Consider the following 18,520-nt stretch of genomic DNA (forward strand, 5'->3'; position numbering starts at 1 on the left):
GCTGGCAGGTGTGAAACAACTTCTCTGCAGTCAGCTGTGGCCCCTCCCATTGCGCATGGATCTGTTACAGGCGCGCGGGGAAATATTTCATCCTCACACGGAACGGCTTGCTCTATCGTGAGTGGGTTAATTTGAGTACTATGGAGCTTCCCTAGAATGTTATAAATATCATTCAGAATACTAGGGTGTCCTCCACCAGATCCCTGTATGATTGTATATGGAGGGTGTTTGAGGAATGGTGTGCTAAGGCTCAGGAAATTTGTTTCCAGTGTTCGGTGGGTGTGATTCTATCCTTTCTTCAGGATTTAATCGATAAGCGAAGAGCATTCTCTACTGTTAAAGTGTACTTGGCCGCTATTGCTGCTTGCCATGTTGGCTTTGGGGGAAAGACAGTGGGTCAGCACCCCCTTATCTGCCGGTTCATGAAAGGGACACGGAGGTTACTCCCTGTCTCCAAACCTGTTTCCCCTTCCTGGGACTTGGCGATGGTACTGGAGGCTCTAGTAAGCCACCCATTTGAGCCGATTGAGTAGACAGACATGATTGTTATATTATCTTAGCTGGTCAAATTGGCTAGGTGTAGTGGATGCTGGTCCTGACGGAGCAGTGCTCCTAACATAAGATTTTTTTGCCCTTGAACCATGGTTTGTTATCACATAACAAATAAAAACAGTGCACAGGAAAAAATGACAAAAGATACACGCTATAGCCTAAATGATGACAATTAAGTACAACAAAGTTTCTTTTTAAAATATTTTTTTGCGTGTGTAGTCTCTCACTCATTTGTTGCTGATATTCATATTAGGCTACCTTCTCCTGTATACTATCAATTTATCTGTAGCCTACAATATGGTCACTGTTTGTTGCGATGTTGTGGAATATTGCCTGTACTGTGCTTGAGAAGGAGGCCTGTAAGCCCAGGGGTGAGGAATTTTTGTTGTGCAGATATGTATTGAGTGGTGGGGTAGGTGTTAGTCAGCTTGCTGTAAGTCCCAACATTATGGGCACCGCATGATTTTAGTTGATTTTAGGTTGTCATAGCACGGTTGTCCAACACACTTTTTTTGTCTTCGTGCCACGCTGTGTGTGGTTACTTCATTTTGTTTAGTTCATTTTGTTTGTTTTGTCATAACACCATGGCCGACCATCTGTTTTTTATCTAGGAACAATGAGGACTGTGAGGAACATTGATGTACCATGTAGGGCACTTTTTTTGGCTTGCTGTTGCCAAATAGAAGGCTTCTCAGCGGCCATTCATCGGTCATGACAATAGATAACCTCATCTCCAACATTTATTGTTGGAGATGAGGTTACCTGACTCCTACCAACTCTACAACCAAGTGTCATTGGTTCATGTATTGTCTATTTTATTTACTTGACATGGTGATAAATGACTATAATAAGCAAAATCTTGTCATTTATATACATTTATATGGCTCAAATACACAACAGACCGCTGCCTAGTCCGACAAAAATCGAAGACATGCCTGTGGCTCTGATCTGGCTCCGTTTCATGTGCAGTGTGCTGCGTGCAGCCAGTGGAGCAGCTGCATTCAAATAATGGCTGTGTATCTGATCCAACACAAATGGACTGAACAGAATCACACCCAATTTAGGTGAGCCGTTGCACTGTAATATTGCTTTAAAAATACGATTGTAGCAAAAGCTAAGCTACCACAGGGATGAACTTAAACCACCGCTCTGGTGTCTTTATTCAAACATAGAAACTGCTTACAAAGAAAATCAAAACACAGCAGTGCTCTCTCTGAGTGTGTGTGTGTGTCTGTCTCCATCCACACTGCCAACAGGTCCAGCCGCTACTGCTTAAGAGAGAAGACAGGTGGTTAGCAATGTGAAACACCTGCTTCTAATTCACCTGTCCCTGAGCTTGCTCCCATGAGCCACTCCCCATTACCTCTTCTCTACCGACTGTGCTAAACCACACACCCTCCACAGCAATTAAATCGTTGATCGCGATTATTTATGTGACAAATAATCGTCAGCTAAAATTTCAGAATTGTCACAGCCCTACCCTAAGGTAATAAACTCATGCTTGCATGGGTCTTCAGGCCCCAACTGGCTTATGTACGCACTCCCCCGGGGGTTTGGCAACTTCCTGGGCCCTGTTTAGGGGCGTCTCTATTCAGGATATCTGTGCTACAGCTAGCTGGTCCTTGCCCTTCCCATTTGCACATAGGTTTTATAAATTGGATATCACTGCTTCAAGTCTTGCTCATGCTGTCCTGAGTGCAGGCTCTTCAGTGAGGTAGTCGGACTCTAGTCCAACATCAGGGAGTTTGGCAGTCATCTTCAAGATAAGCTTGTCTGGCAATACGGGAGTCTCCATATCCCATAGTGAGACATTTAAACAAATGCTATGATAGAGAACTAGTTCTCTGAGTAGCATGAGTGAGATGTCTCACCAGACCGCCCTTCTTGCTGTGGGGGTGAAAGCAAGAGGTGTGCTTATTTTGAATGACAAGTGATATCACGACTGCCAGCCATTCAGGGCTTGCGTAGTGGAATAAATGCCTCTGAGAATACGCTACGGGGCGTATCCTTTAGTGAGACATCTCACTTATGCTATTCAGAGAACCGGGGTTATGCAAGTAACATAACATTTTCTCATCCTCTCCCTTTTGCTGTGCTCTGTCAGAGCTGTAATGAAGTCCCTTGCAATGTTACAAAGCGATCCTCCCACAAAAAAGCTGTGAAAAATGCACAAATTTAGATTTAGACAAACTTTTACTGAGCAACAAGTTAGCCCTCTGTGGCTAACATGACACTGCCATTTACATCAAGTGCCTGCAGCTGCTTCCCAGGAAAAGCCTTCCAGCGCTGCCTCATTGCTTCATACGTTTATTTGTATTACCTGCATTTTTTTGGTCCCATTTTATTTTGTTGTATAACAGAGAAAATGTTAAACAATTTTATGCACTTGATTTAAACAGCAATAAAGCAACCCACAAAGAAAAAGATTTGCATTTTCTGCATGTTAATGTACTACTCCTATAAGCCCTTTTAGCGTTTATTTATTTATTCTCTTGCCAAAACCCTTTTTTTCCCGGATTGCTTAAATAAATAAATCAAAGTTGACCATTGATCAGTAATGCTTCGTGAATGAAAATGATAAAAAGGAAAAATAAGAACATATTGTCCTCAATGTCGATTTACGTGGCGCTGCTGGTGCTACTAAAATTTTCAGTAGGTAGTGGAAAATGTTAGTCTGGAGCCCCTGACTGTGTTGATGTAATTGTTTTTAATCTTGCCCACTTTTAACCCTGTGTTGTTTTTTCATTTATTCTCTCCTTTTCCTGTTGTTTCCCATTTTATTTCCTTTTTATATATTGGATGTTTTTGTTTTCATGCACTTTGTAAACTCTGCTTTTGATAAATGCAGTAGAAATAATTTTTACTTATTAGTGTTATTTCACCATTTCACGTGTGTGTGTGTGTAGACGTCCAGAGAATCTCTGAAGATGGAGCTGTTAGCTGATGTGTCTCTGCTGCCAGGAGAGGAGAGAGTTATAGGTGAGTGTACATCACTGCAACTTAAAGTAATAATCAGTGACTTTTTCATGTAAATAAATGTCAGTTTTGCTAATCTGGTTTAGTGTTGGGAAGACCGATTCTTTTAACTAACTTAATTCTTTTGGGCTGTGTGACAGTCGTAAATGGATTCAGCACCCGGTTAATTTGATTCACCTTGTAAAAATGATGTTTCAATGAAACTGTAACCATGTGACAAACTGTATATAACTGCTGCACACCCACACACCCCTCTTTTTATCCTCCTGGTCAGGTGAGCATGTTATGAGGTACATTTTACAAATCTTAAAAATCTGCACTTTTAAAGTTGTTTGCAGCTTTGTAAACTTTTATGGTTGAGTAGCCTCTACTGGGGTGTCCTTGAGGGTACCCTGAGGTGTCCCGTGGTGGGGACTTTGGTGTATATACTGTATATGTATATATGACGCTTCTTTCTCTTGCCCCCCTCTTCAGTTGTTTTGAAAGTGAATAGGTGGAGATGTGGAGATGTTATGTATGTATTACTCAATTGCCTGTCTATGGGGTATTGGGATATGGCATCTCAAACGAGTGAGCCAAGAGGTGTACCACCAGACGAGAATCAGCTTCCCTCCATTGCTGATGGTCAATCTAAGGGGAGTAAATGTGGCCGGAGCAAACCAGAGTTTGCGACCCATGTATAGACCTCATGCAGAGGCAGTTGGAGGAGATGCGTAAGACCCTAGAAAATATGGCTGCAAACCAACTTCGGGTCCTTGTGCCGCAGGATGGGCGGGGTCAGGGTCCTTTCCTCAAGTGCTTCCATCCTGATACGGTGTGTTTTGTGGCCTCAGATAGCCATGATAAGCCTGATGACTCACTCCAAGGCTCCTCTGAAGGTGAGGATGATGATGATGATGATGATGATGCAGATTATGCTGATGCCGATTCCCAAAGGGGAGGTAGTTTCTGGTGGCTGTGATATGTCTATTGAAGCATTGGTTTCACAAGCTGCAGCTGCTGGCATTCCTCACCTGCATCCCCTCCCAGGGCTTCTGCACTGGACTGGAACCCTAAAAGGCAGAGGTAACACCCCTTGCCTGTATTTCCAGACACCTTCAGGTGTCTTGGTCAAAACCTAAAGAGGCTGCAACTGCCCGTTCAGCTCTTGCCAGTTTCAGTGGTGCATCTGAGCATAGGCTGGAGCAGTGGTTCTCAACCTTTTTTGAATGAACGCCCCTCTACCTAATGCCCAGACCTCTTGCCACCCCCCATCAATGAGAAAGCAATTCAAGCCCCTGTGCATCAATATTTATGGTTACATTTGTGAGTTTTTCATAGTCCCACTTGTGATATGCCCACTGTATAATAGCTGTACTATATACAGCTATTGTGGCCCTGCCATTAAACACAGTTTGATATTTATTAAGAACATGGTAACAAACTAATTGCGAAAAGATGGAACCCGCTGAGTCTGATTAGAAATACTAGTTACCGTCAGCTTGCAAAAAGGCTTTTTAATATTAGCAAACTATTTACAAATAACTTATTGTCCATTTTATTTCCATCGGGTCAGAGCTGAGCACTAGTGAGAGCCCTGCGCTTGGTGATTTTCAGCCAACTGGGGATGACAAGAAGTGCAACTGAGGCTAGAAGGTTTAGCCGGTTGCAATACTTTGACTGCATATGCAGAACCTGGCTGAAGCTCTGTTCAACTAGATAGGAGTTCATGATAATACCACAACTTGCAAAACTGATAATAGGACATGCTTTTCCATCCTGTGTAGGCCTATATTTTGACGAATATTGCATCGCAGAGAGAAGACGGCCAGAGCAAAACCATTGTTGTGACAGTGGCCAGAGAGTATGCTACAGGTTTGGATACCAGCTGCTGCTCCACACTGCCTGGGCTACTTGCTAACTCCAAGAATGAATGCTCCTCCTCGCTCACATACTCTCGCTCCAAACTGACATGCATACGATAAAAAGACTTAACAAACTCATCAGAGAATAGGCCTTCTTATTTTAGATATTAGCGGTATGGATTGATATTGACGTCTTGGTTGACATCTTTCAATTATCTTTATTTGAGCACAAAAAGTTACAAAAATGCATATATAATGATATAATGCTCTTTTATAACAGATAGACATAAAGGTACATTGGAAATACATTTTAAAGATATGCATGTATATATGAAAAAGGAAATAAAAAAGTAAAAAAAACAAAAACAAACAATAAAGAAATATCTAAAACACATAGAATACTGGGATGGTGATAGGACAACCCCCCCCTCCCCCCCCCTTTATCTGCCCACCCACTCTCCTCTCCCCCACTCTCAACTAATTAAGAATATGATGTAGAATGCTAATAATTAAGGTTTTACATTGTTTAGGTAATGCATGAAAGGAGTCCAAATCTTTTCGAAATCTGAGACTTTTGTATTTAAGAATGTATCTAATTCTTTCTAAGTGTAACGTATTAGTCAAATCATTAAGCCACTGTCTGGGTGTGGGAACCTGTATTTTCTTCCATGATATGAGCAAGAGTCTCTTCGCTGTCATAAGACAATAGGAAAGGAAATGTTGTTGTTTTACGGTATATCTGCCAAGAGTTTCAGAAATGCCTAAAATGATTATTAAGGGTTCTGGCTGTAGCTGAACATCCAAAATGTTTTAAATCGCATCAAAGATTTGAGCCCATAAGGGTTGTACCTTTGGACAAAACACTAAACTATGTAGTAAATTGGCCTCTGCTGATTTACATCTGTCACATATAGGTGAAATATCAGGGAATATCTTATGAAGTTTTACCTTAGTTTAATGTAATCGGTGTACTAGTTTAAATTGAATAAGACAGTGTCTTGCATTGTTTGAACAGGAGTGTATGTGTTCAAGTCCTTCATCCCATAAATCCTGAGGGATAAGGGCTCCCAATTCTTCATCCCATTTCAATTTTATATTATCTGTTGAGGGTGAACTGATCGCTAGTAATGCATTGTACAGGTAGGATAACAATTTGTCTTCAAAGGGTGACAATTTTAGACAACTGTCAAATATTGAATGGGTTTTCGTCTCAAATCCAGGTAAATGCTTTTGTATGTAAGCTCTTATCTGTAGGTATCGGAAAAAAATGTTTCCCGGAAGTTTATACTTTGCTTGTAGTTGTGCGAAGGAAGCGAAGGAACCTTCAATGTATAAGTCTTCGACATCATGTATCCCGGCCTCGTCCCACAGGCCATAGGTTGCGTCCAGGTTTGAAGAACTAAAGGATGGGTTTTTAGCTATAGGTAAGGCAAGGGAAATTGGTTTGAGGTTGAACTGAGATTTGATTTGCTTCCATATTCGTATTATGCCATGTATTACTGGGTTATAATTGTACAGTGGTCGATTGGGATGGGGGATAAGACAACGGCTCCTATAGAATAGGGGTGACAATCTTCTCGCTCCCTTGTCAGCCAACTAGAAGGATGGATTGTGGTGTCCCGCCACAAGTTGATCTTTTTGATGGTTGAAGCCCAGTAATATAAAGATATATTTGGAAGCGCCAGTCCCCCCTCACATCTTAATTTACAGAGATGTGTTTTACCTATCCTATGAGGTCTGTAATTCCATACAAAAGATAAAATAATAGAATCTAACTGTTTAAGGAATGATTTTGTGAGAAAAATAGGTAAATTCTGTATTAAATATAATATTTGGGGTAAGAAGATCATTTTAATGGCATTTACTCTTCCCAATAAAGATATGGGTAGAGTTTTCCAAAATTGTATGTTCCCTTTTAATTTATCTATTAGTGAAGGGAAGTTGGCTGTGAAGAGGGAGGAGTAGCATTTCGTCACGACAATCCCCAAATAGGTACATTTTTCTGTGGATATTTTAAATAGGAAAGCCTCTAAGGAGGGTAGTTGTATGTTATTTAAATGTACTGGTATCAACTCACTTTTATGCCAATTGATTCTATAACCGGAAAACATGCCAAAAAGATTAATTTTGTCCAGAATATGTTGAATGGTACTCAATGGTTGTGTTACAAATAGGAGAATGTCATCTGCATATAACAAAATTTTGTTTATTGTCTTCTCAGTGTTGTAACCATGAATTTCAGGGTCGGATTGAATACTTTCTGCAAGAGGTTCAAGTGCGAGCATGAAAATCATAGCAGATAGAGGACAGCCTTGTTTTGTTCCTCTGAATAATTTGAAAGGGGGGGACATTATTTGATTTGTAAGGATCCTAGCAGTAGGGCTTTTATATAGAAGTTTAATCCGTGTGAGAAACTTGTCACCTAAATTAAATTTTTTCAGCACTTCAAATAGGTAAGGCCATTCGAGCTGATCATATGCCTTTTCGGCATCAAGCGAAAGAATGATCAGGTCTTGATTTGATTTCTTCCTGGAATAGATAATATTAAAAAGGCGTCTGATTGAAGGAAGAATGTCTTTTAGGTATGAAGCCTGTTTGATCTAAATGAATTAGATTGCCCAGTAAGGGGCTCAATCTATTGGCTAATATTTTCGCTAACAATTTTCCGTCTAAGTTTAGAAGAGATATCGGGCAATAAGAACCATCTTGGTTGACATCACATTAGAGTTGTCACGGTGGTGCTATTTTTACATCAGTGGTGCTTCCCTCCTCAACACCGGTCATACCGGTTATACTGCCTTTCGCCACTAGAGGGCGGTATAAGCGCTATCAAAGTCAGTCACAAAAAAGCAAAGTGAAACTTAAAATTCTACAATTTGCTCCAAACTGCATGTGTTATTAATATATTTGTAAACAGTAACACTTTTTAATCAGAGATTTATAGCACTGCTAAACACTCAGAGTTAACGTGAGTGCAGAGCAGATTCTGGCATGTTGCTCTTGGACACATTACTGTCACTGTTGGTAAGGACAAATAATTAATCCTATTCATCCCAATCCGTTATATTAGTGATCCGATATTAGTGATCAGTGTGTTGTTAGTACTGTATGTCCATTTATCATTTAGTAGCCTAACTTGAACATGGAAGCTCTGAATATGTGCTTTTATTTTTTGGATTACAAAATAACGGTATTCCTGGTGTGGGGCTAATAACACCGGTGTGGGCTCCAAGACCGTATGCCACCGGGAACACCACCCACCAGGACAACCCTACATCACATGCATTGTTGTTTTCTTCCTCCAAAGCGAGGTTCGCAGCAGTTATCAGAATCAGAATCAGAAATACTTTATTGATCCCCGAGACGAAATTGGGTAATATCAGGGGGATAAGCAACCATGTCTGGTTATGTACTTGTAAACATGTAAAACCATGGACTTAGTTTTTATTTAGTTTATTCGCAAATACAAACGCAAGGTGATATTTGTCAGACATGAAAGGCTATTAAACAAATACAGATCCTGTACAGACCCACGGTGCATGTGTTCAGTTCAATTCAATGCATTCCAACAGTTATTGGTTCAATTACCTAATTCCACTAACGTTACTTAAATACCACAAGGTAATAATGTTACCTACCTACAAACTTACCTTTATTAAAGTTTGTAGGGCCGCAGAAGACGAGTTATCAGGTTACTGTTTACATTCTCAGTTTTGCAGCCAGCTCTAACATGATGTCGATTTGACAAATTTGAGGTTAAAATAAAAAGCAAAAAATATTTAGAAAAATTTTCCTTGGTGGGAACAAATCTTCCTGGGCGGGCACTGGCTGAATGACTGTTCAAAAGAAACAGAACGCCCCCCATTTGCACTAAGGCTAGAGGGAACCTTGAGGATAGTCTCACTCTTTGCTAACCCTAACCCTCTGCCAAAAGGGATGTCACCCTAATAAGAGGTGCCACACCACTGATGGCCTGGTGGTGAAGGAGTTTCAGTTGCCGGCCACAGCCTCAAGCTGGCTAATATCAGCGCCCTGTTGTTGGTTAACCTGGTGGGCCTGATAAGGGACTTTGAGCCGAAAGAACGTGATGACAGAGATGCTCAGGCTCATTGACGTGGTGATGCAGGGGGTGCTCAGGCCAGGGTCCTTGGCAACTCACTGGCTCTGTTGACACTGGCACTGTTGACACATTTCTCCAGTTTGCATTCGAGGGGAGATCCTTCGAATACACAGTCTTGCTGTTCAGCCTGGCTCTCTCTCCACGCACCTTCAAAAAGTGCATGCTGCACTGGTCCAATTCAGAGGGGCATATGCATTTACAACTACCTGGATGACTGGCTGGTTTGTGCTCAATCAGAGAGATACTCAGAGTCACACAGAAGCCATGCTGTTATATCTCTCCCTTAGATTGCATCTGAGTGTGGTTACAGTATTGCAAGTGTGGTACAACATTTGAGAGTAAAGTTTACGAAAGCTCCATATGAAAGGTGCTTAAGTGGTGGACTCTTGGTGGTGGTGGTCTTCAGCTCCCAGGAAAGGAGTTTTCCTGGGCCAAAGGTACTCCAGGATGACCATAACTACTGTTGATTAGCACTGACAGCACCATGGTGGTGTCTTAAATCAATTGACAGGGCAGAATACGGTCCCCATCCCTGCATGCAAAGGCTCAAAAGCGTCTCTTGTGGGCACAGGCCCACGGTTCCTCCTTGAGGGCCATTCATCTCCCAGGGTCTCGCAATATTTTGGTAGACCTGTTGTCAAGGGAGGGGGGCCCATTCAGCCACGTGGCCGTTGTACCCACAGATGGTGGAGCGTATCTGGCTCAGTGCTGGCAAGAGCCAGGTTCTTGGGAGCCTGAGTGCTATTGGTGGCCCCACGCTGACCACAGATGCCTTGGATGGCAGACATGATGGATACTGGAGGGCAGCCCATGGACTCTTCTGTATAGGCCAAATATGTTGTCACAGGTGCAAGGCACGATATGGGTTTCTTTTTTGTTTGTTCAAATGAACATTTGATATGTGAATGAATAGTCAGTCCATGAAAGCTTTTATATTTGCTGTTCTAAACACCTGGTGTCAGGTCTTTCCTGGGAAAAGGGTGGTGGAGAGACGGTGGTGGTCTTACAGAGTCTATACTTAGGGTTGTGACGGTTACCGCATTACCGCAATACCGCGGTCATGTGACACCTACCGCGGGGTTGAGCTCATTACCGTCATCTCCGCAATTTTTTTTTTGATGTTTTATTGTATACTATATTATATGAAATATTACAGGCACAGCGCCAAAAGCACTTCAGTAGCAAAACGCCAAAAAGGGACTTACCAATTAAATGATAAACAGTAACAAACTATAAAAAACATGACAGGATTGTTCATCTGAATTTACTGAATGGAATTATTGGAATGTGCCTTTATGTACGCACTCATCTCATATTTCCTATAGCACATCTTACAGTATATATCGTATACAATAAAAGGAAATAACCAGCATGAATAACATTTGTTTAATGTCAAATATTTATACACATAATGAGCTCTGTCCATTAAATTCTTTTGGGAACGTGATTACGCAGCACCTGTCTCGCTCTCCTCTCCTCTATTCCTCCAACCGACAGTCAACACTCACAGGATTTCTCTGAAGCAGTTCTTTGGCATGGTTTGTCTGAAAAAAGTCTGTTTATGTTGACTAGCTGTTGATATATATGTTTGGATATTCCATGGAAATACAGAAGCGCAATACTACTGCGCAATGAATGCTTTCAGTTCATCCACGGACAGACTATTGCATGCTTCATGCCTCTGTGCGCCTCGCACATCGCACTGTTCTAAAGGTATGTCAGTAATCATATGTGTGAAATTACTTTACACGTTTTGATGGCGCTGACTTGCTGGATGGAAAAAAGGAGGAGAGGGAGAGACTTTCACATCCGTCTATCAGCATGCTGTAGCCCGTTATACTCGCGCAAGTTGCGGGTGCGTTGCAGGGAGAAAATTGCAAAAATTAATTTACAATCCTTGTTTTTTAGAATTCTGAAAACACGGGCCTTTAAAGCCTAAATATTTGGAAAAACTCACGGAAGGATGAGACCATAGCATTTCCAGTGTTTGAGAAATTAAAATTTTAAATCTCAACCCAGCCGGTGTAAAAAGTCCAATATTGTTCTTGAACAGTTGTGCAAGCGGTGCTTTAGGGACAGATGTGCAATGGACATACCTGTAGCTACATCAGAGAGGCTATAACAAATAGGCTACACTACGATTTTCTTGCTCATGACTTATTCATAACTACGAGTCCTAGGCTGTACGAGGCGCTCTAGTCGGCATCTTTCCCCTTCATCTCGTGAGCGTCATGTGAGCGCTGCTCTTCTCTGTACCTCAAACTACTTCTATTAACTCTTGTTCTCAGTCTTTATCATTTCACGGGAAAATTTTAAAATATAATATTGATAAATATATCAATAGCCTACTTATTATACAAAATAAAATATTGATAAACAATATAAAATGTTGCAGTGTCTAGGTTTGCGGTAAACCGCCAAACCGCAGGGGGGGGCGCTATTTTCTCACCGCGGTAAGAAAATTTCAGTACCGTCACAGCCCTAACTTGGACCACATCACTCTCACTGCCTCTTCTTCTCTTTTTCTTCATTTCCTTTTTTTCATTTTCTCTCTTACTGAACACTGTTATAGCAGTCGATAGTTATTTATAGATTGCCTTTGTTTCTTTTTTGTCTTTTTCTCCTTCCCTTCCTGTTTGTGGTGATTTCTTTCATTACAGTCTGTACACAACAACTGTCTCCAACAATATTATTGAGGCCTGGCCATGACCAGAGTAGTAACATGAGAAAATTTGCCTGACCTGAACCAACTGGGTCTATTTAGTAACAATAAGAGGGTAAGGGAGGATGGGTAAGAAATGAAGGGAATAAAAGTCACTCAGTCACTGGTCACAGTCACACAGTCTGTCTTTCTTTCTCTGTTTCCAGATAAGGACATCATCTACGTCTGTCCATTCAGTGGAGCTCTGAAAGGCAAAGTGGTCATCACCAACTACAGACTCTACTTCAAGAGCTCAGATGCTGTATGTCACATTAAATTAACATGTGGGGACATTGGGAATGATTGGGTGTATCTGTGTGTTTTCAACAGATGGAAGCCATCACAGCCAACTAATCTACTAGCAGTTGGGCAAAATAACATATCTGACAACCTCACACACACCAAAGACATGCATACAGGGGCATGAGTGATGGTAATGTTTGTGTCAGAATGGTTTGATCCTCACTTTAATCTGTTATTACCGAGTTAGTGCCTTATATAACATGTAATGATACAGATAGGTGATTTCTTGTTTTGTGGGGCCCAACATTTTAAATTGAAATGATTTTCCCTATATCCCAAAATGATTTTGCACACTATTGTATTACCTAGTGTAATTAGGGCTTAAGCCTTTTTTAGGCTACTAACCTACTAGCCTAGAGTATGTTATGATTGAACAAACTGCCATGGAGTTCTGGTCAATTACGTGGTTAGACACAATTCTTTGGAATTTAATTTGTTAATAGCGTCCAAACGGTTCATGCGATTGGGCTGTTGAGGTTTGTGTATTTCAGTCCCTTGAAGCTGTCTACCAATTTTGGCACAAATATGCCAAAAATTGAAAGAGCCTATTGGGAAAACACGTTTTTACATAAAATACAAAACAGTGGATAAAATGGCTGACATGGATAGTCCCAATGGTAAAGTTGTAGATCTAGGATGCTCAAATGTGTGTGCAAAGTTTGGCATCAATGTTGTAGTATGAGAGTTACGGGACAAAATATAAATATGTGCCATCTCTGGTGGCACTACAGCTGTGGGCTGCCTTGTCTGAGTAGTGGGGGGCCATAGGAGCCCACCTGCCAAATAAGTTGCTCTAGGACTTATGGTTTCTGAGCTGCAGACATTTTTAGCTGAGTGAAAGAAGAAAGAAGAAGAAGAAATATAGCTGCAAGTAGCAATACGGCAGCTGGGAACAGCTTAGCTGTCTAGTCATGAGGAATAAAAGGGAAAAAAGGAGAAAAATTAAATCTGTTAGGCCTAAATAACATCTTTAAACTGTTAGAAGAACTTATAGATCATAACAGTAGGCTGCTTTAACATTAGCTTATCATCCTAGTCTGTCAGCATGAAAGATTAGCATAGTGGCATGAGTAATCAGTTGGCATCATACAATAAACCTAAAAAAATAAATAATATGCAGTGGAAGAATATCATACTGTAAATACAGCAACTTGTGACAACGTAGGGCAATCAAATGACTATTAAATACAAATTTATTGGCTCACCTCATTGTTAAACCTATGCCTTAGTCTCGATCATAACCGCATTTTGGGTGTCCCCGAGAGTTGTCACGGTGGTGCCATTTTGACACCGGTGTTTCCCTCATCAACACCGGTTATACCACCTGTCGCCACTAGAGGGTCAAGCGCCATCAAAGTCAGCGTCACTACAATGAAAGTGAAAATTCCTCTCCAAACTCACGTATGTTAATGGCATTTGTAAACGGTAACACTTTTTAATCAGAGATTTATAACACTGCTCACCACTCAGAGAGTTTATGTGAGTGCAGGTTAGATTCTGGCATATTGCCCTTCTTTAGGCTACCATTGGATTGCACTGGACACATTACTGTCACTAGGTAATTGTAACTATTCATCCTAATCTGTCATATTAGTGATCAGTATGTTGTTAGTATGTCCATTTATCATTTAGTAGCCTAACTTGAACATAGAAGCTCTGAATATGTGCTTTTATTTTACAAAATACAAAATAACGGTATTCCCGGTGTGGACTCCAAGACCATATGCCACCGGTAACACCTCCCACCACGACAACCCTAGTGTCCCCTAACCGTTTCCTCCCATTGGACAGCCCATGGCCCTTCCCCCTGAATGGAGGCTTTGCTTGACAATAAGGGCAGAATTCAAATAATTGTCATAAATTCAATGCTGAAGATAACATTCTGAAAATCAAGGCATTTTATTTGCATTTTTTATTGTGCAATTTTTGAAAATAACTTTTATGGTTATTATTATTATGATGATGATTACGACGATTATTCAAACTGTTCAAGAAATATAGATGTTTGAAAATTCTCCAATTTCCCATTGACTTCCATTGTGTACATGGCCGCCAAATTCAAAATTTTGTCAAAACTTTGTTTTTTGATATATCATTATGAAACTGCACACAGGTCACCTACAATGTCTTCTAGATATTTCCATGAGGATTGGCCTCATATTAAGTGAGAATTTACAGTAGATGTGAAAAGTATTGTTTACATTTAAGATATTTACACAGGTCAGTCAGTTTTGCAGGTATCGATAAGCCTTATAGATTGTTCTTGAAATAGAGCATGAAGATGCCTGTGGGCAATTTTGGTGTAATTTGGGCATGCACTAATAAAGTTATAAGAGTTAATTAGTTTTACAGGTTTGGGAAAAATCAGAGTGATGGACTTCCAAAGATAAGATAAGATAGCACTTCATTAATCTCCTTTCTTGTGACAACAAGAAAGGAGAAAGGCTGCTGTGAAATTCAGGTGCCACAGCAGCAACTGGCAGAATAGTACCAAGGAAAACAAGTACAGGAAGATAATAAAAAAGAAGAGGTAATAATATAAATAAAGGTAATGTACATACTATAAAACTATAGAGACAGCGCAAATGAATGCAAATAATACTACTACTAATAATAACAATAATAAATGAGTATACACACATATATGTATATATACTGTACATATTCACGTAGTCAGTGGTCCGGAGTTCAGTTATTAGTGCCGGTTAGGGGAAGTGGGAGGGTGGGGCAAGGAGGACCCTTGCCCCACCCTCCCACTTCCCCTAACCTTCCCCTCCCCCAACCTCTCTGCTACTGCCTCCAGACTGTCCAGTTTGTGTCCCACTACGGAGCCAGCCTTCCTCACCAGCTTGTTAAGTCTGTTGGCTTCCCCTGCCTTGATGCCGCCTCCCCAGCACACCACAGCAAAGAAGAACGCACTGGCTACTACAGACTGGTAGAACATCTGCAGCAGCCTGTTGCACACATTGAAGGACCTGAGTCTCCTCAGGAAGTACAGCCTGCTCTGTCCTTTCCTGTAGAGGGCCTCAGTGTTGTCCGACCAGTCCAGTTTATTGTTGAGCTGCACTCCTAGGAACCGATAAAAGTTCACCATCTCTACCTCCTCCCCTTCGTGGTGACAAGGTTTGGGGGCTTCCTACTCCTTCTGAAGTCCACCACCAACTCCTTGGTCTTGCTGATGTTAAGCTGGAGGTGGTTGTTGTCGCACCAACCTACAAAGCTGTCTACCAGGTCTCTGTATTCCTCCACATTGTCCTTCGATATGCAGCCAACAATGGAGGAGTCATCAGAGAACTTCTGTAGATGGCATGTTCTGGACTTGAAGTGGAAGTCCGAGGCGTAGAGGGTGAAAAGAAATGGTGACAGTAAGGTTCCTTGGGGTGCACCGGTGTTGCCCACCACCACGTCTGACAGGCAGTCCTGCAGCCGGACGTACTGTGGCCTGCCGGTGAGGTAGTCTGTGATCCAGGCCACAAGGCTGTGGTCTACCTGCATCTCTGAGAGCTTCTCTGCCAGCAGGAGGGGCCGGATGGTGTTGAAGGCACTGGAGAAGTAAAAAAACATGATTCTCACAGCGCCCCCTGGCCTCTCCAGGTGTGAGTAAGCCCTGTGGAGCAGGTAGATGATGGCGTCCTCCACACCGATGTGGGCCTGGTAAGAGAACTGCAGGAGGTCCAGGGAGCCAACCACCAGGAGCCTATGGTGCTGCAGAACCAGTCTCTCAAAGGTCTTCATGACATGAGGTCAGAGCGACTAGCTGGGACGACCTTTCTTGGGCACCGGGACAATGCAGGAGGTCTTCCACAGCTGAGGCACCTTCTTCAAACTCAGAGAGAGATTGAAGAGGTGCTGAAACACTCCTGCCAGCTGCCCAGCGCACGTCTTGAGCACCCTGGGATTGATGTTGTCTGGACCCTTTGCTTTGTTTATTTGCAGCTTGGAGAGCTGCCGTCTCACCTGGTCAGATGTGATGAATTGGCTGGGGGGAGGGAGGGGGTTGTTGAACTGTCCTCTGAGAGTAGGTAGGGGGGATCATTGAGCTGTCCAGTGTGGAGCACAGATGGGAATGGGTGACCATGGTGTTATTGTCTGTGGAAGTGGTAGGGGGAGTGGGGAGGGGAAGAGCTGTGGTGTCTACAGTGTCATCCTCAGGGTCATTAAGGGAGCATAAGGGGGGAAGGGCAGCAGCAGAGTAGTCGATGGGGGGAGACATGGTGGTGGATGGGGAGCAAGACTGTCCTCCTGAGTCAAACCTATTGAAAAACAGGTTTAGCTCATTTGCACATTCCTGCTTCCCCTCCACGGCTGGACCTGATTGTTTGTAGCCAGTAATCCTTTTCATCCCCTTCCACACCTTAGCATTGTTCTGTTGGAGCTTTCCCTCCAATCTCTCCCTGCAGCTGTTCCTAGCCTCCCTCAGTTTCCTCTTCAGCTCGCTCTGGACAGACTTGACTTTCTCCCTGTCTCCAGCCATGAAAGCCCTCTTCTTCCTGTTGAGGAGGGCTTTAATGTCCTTTGTAATCCACGGCTTGTTGTTTGGAAAGCAGCGCACCCTCTAGGAGGAGATGATGCTGCTCTCACAGAAGCGGATGTAGTCTGTGATGCAATGGGAGAGACCCTTGATGTCCTCCCCATAGTCCTCCTGGAACAGCTCCCAGTCCGTGGTCTGGAAACAGTCCTGGAGGGCCTCCTCGGACTCCTCAGACCACACCAACACACCAACACAGTCCTGGTGGTGGCGGACTGCTGCTTGACAACAGGCTTGTACGTCGGTACAAGGTGTATCAGGTTGTGATTTGATCTGCCAAGGGGGGGCAGGGCAGTGGAGCTGTATGCTTCCTTCACATTAGCATACAATAGGTCCAAGGTCTTGTTCTCCCTTGTTTTGCAGGTCCCATACTGTGTGAAGTTGGTCAGGGTTCTGGAGAGTGGAACATGGTTGAAGTCTCCATTAACTGTCATGAAGGCGCTGGGGTGATTTGTCTGTAATCCCGCGACGGTAGAGTGGATGACGTCACACGCACGCACCACCACTGCCGACAGTGGGATGTAAACAACAACCGGTGTGCGAAAACTCCCGGGCAAGTAATATGGCCTCAGACCCACAGCCAACAGCTCGATATCTGGAGTACAGATGCGTGTCTTCACAGTTATGTCCTGGGTTACACCATCTGGAGTTAACAAAGACAGCTAGACCTCCTCCTTTCTTCTTACCACTTAGTTTCTCTCTGTCCACCCGCGCTAGCGTGAAGCTGGCTAGTTCGACCGAACAGTCCGGTATATTCCCATTCAACCATGTCTCCGTGAAGCACAACACACTGCTCTCCCGGTACTGATGTTGACTGCTCACCAGGGCTGAGAGTTCGTCTGTCTTGTTGGCCAGCGATCTCACGTTCCCCATGACCACCTATGGAAGGCAAGGTTTGAATCTCCTATTCCTCTCCCTCTTATTCCTCACCCTCACAACGGCTCTCTTCCCCCGTTGGTGTCTCCTTATCTCTGCTGGTATTCCTGCCGGTGGAGCGACTGCTTTAGCCTGAAGCACAAGAAGTGCCTCTCGCATATAGACAAGCATTGTCTGTCCCGTCTGCTTCCTCTTTCTCAACCAAGGTTCAGGCATGTACAACAAATGGCTGATTTGTAGTGAATCTTTTAAGTTTTAAAATTTCAACTGTTAGTTTTCATTCATGCAGTTTTAATCAGAAAGAAAGAAAGCGTACAACAACAATAGGCTGCCAGGCCTATGGGCCCGGCTGCCAATTCAAGCGAATACAATAGGGTTCCAGCTAAGCTTGGGCTGATATTCAATAATATAGAATATCGCAAATATATTGTGAATATAGCAATATTTTCTGCGGTATTGAATATGAAATTATTATTAGTAGTAGTAGTAGTGGTGGTAGTACTAGTAGGAGTACTCATTTTTCTGCTTCTCGCTGGACTTAAAACCTTTGGCACCAGCGATAACTCTTTTGCTAATTGAGCTATCTCAGAAGTGACACATTTTTAGTTGTTTCCAAGTAT

At 42.6% G+C, this 18,520-nt stretch overlaps 1 protein-coding gene across 2 annotated transcripts in view; it reads left to right on the top strand.

The window, feature by feature from the left end:
- mtm1 (myotubularin 1) overlaps nt 1-18,520 on the top strand; it is a 171,275-nt gene that overhangs the window by 43,964 nt on the left and 108,791 nt on the right. For both annotated transcript variants that reach the window (XM_078291627.1, XM_078291628.1), the window contains exons 3-4: nt 3,459-3,531; nt 12,361-12,455. In XM_078291627.1, coding sequence (XP_078147753.1) covers nt 3,459-3,531; nt 12,361-12,455 — 168 coding nt within the window. The remainder of the gene's footprint in view (nt 1-3,458; nt 3,532-12,360; nt 12,456-18,520) is intronic.

The sequence above is a fragment of the Centroberyx gerrardi genome, chromosome 23, assembly GCF_048128805.1.
Source record: "Centroberyx gerrardi isolate f3 chromosome 23, fCenGer3.hap1.cur.20231027, whole genome shotgun sequence".
NCBI lineage: Eukaryota > Metazoa > Chordata > Actinopteri > Beryciformes > Berycidae > Centroberyx > Centroberyx gerrardi.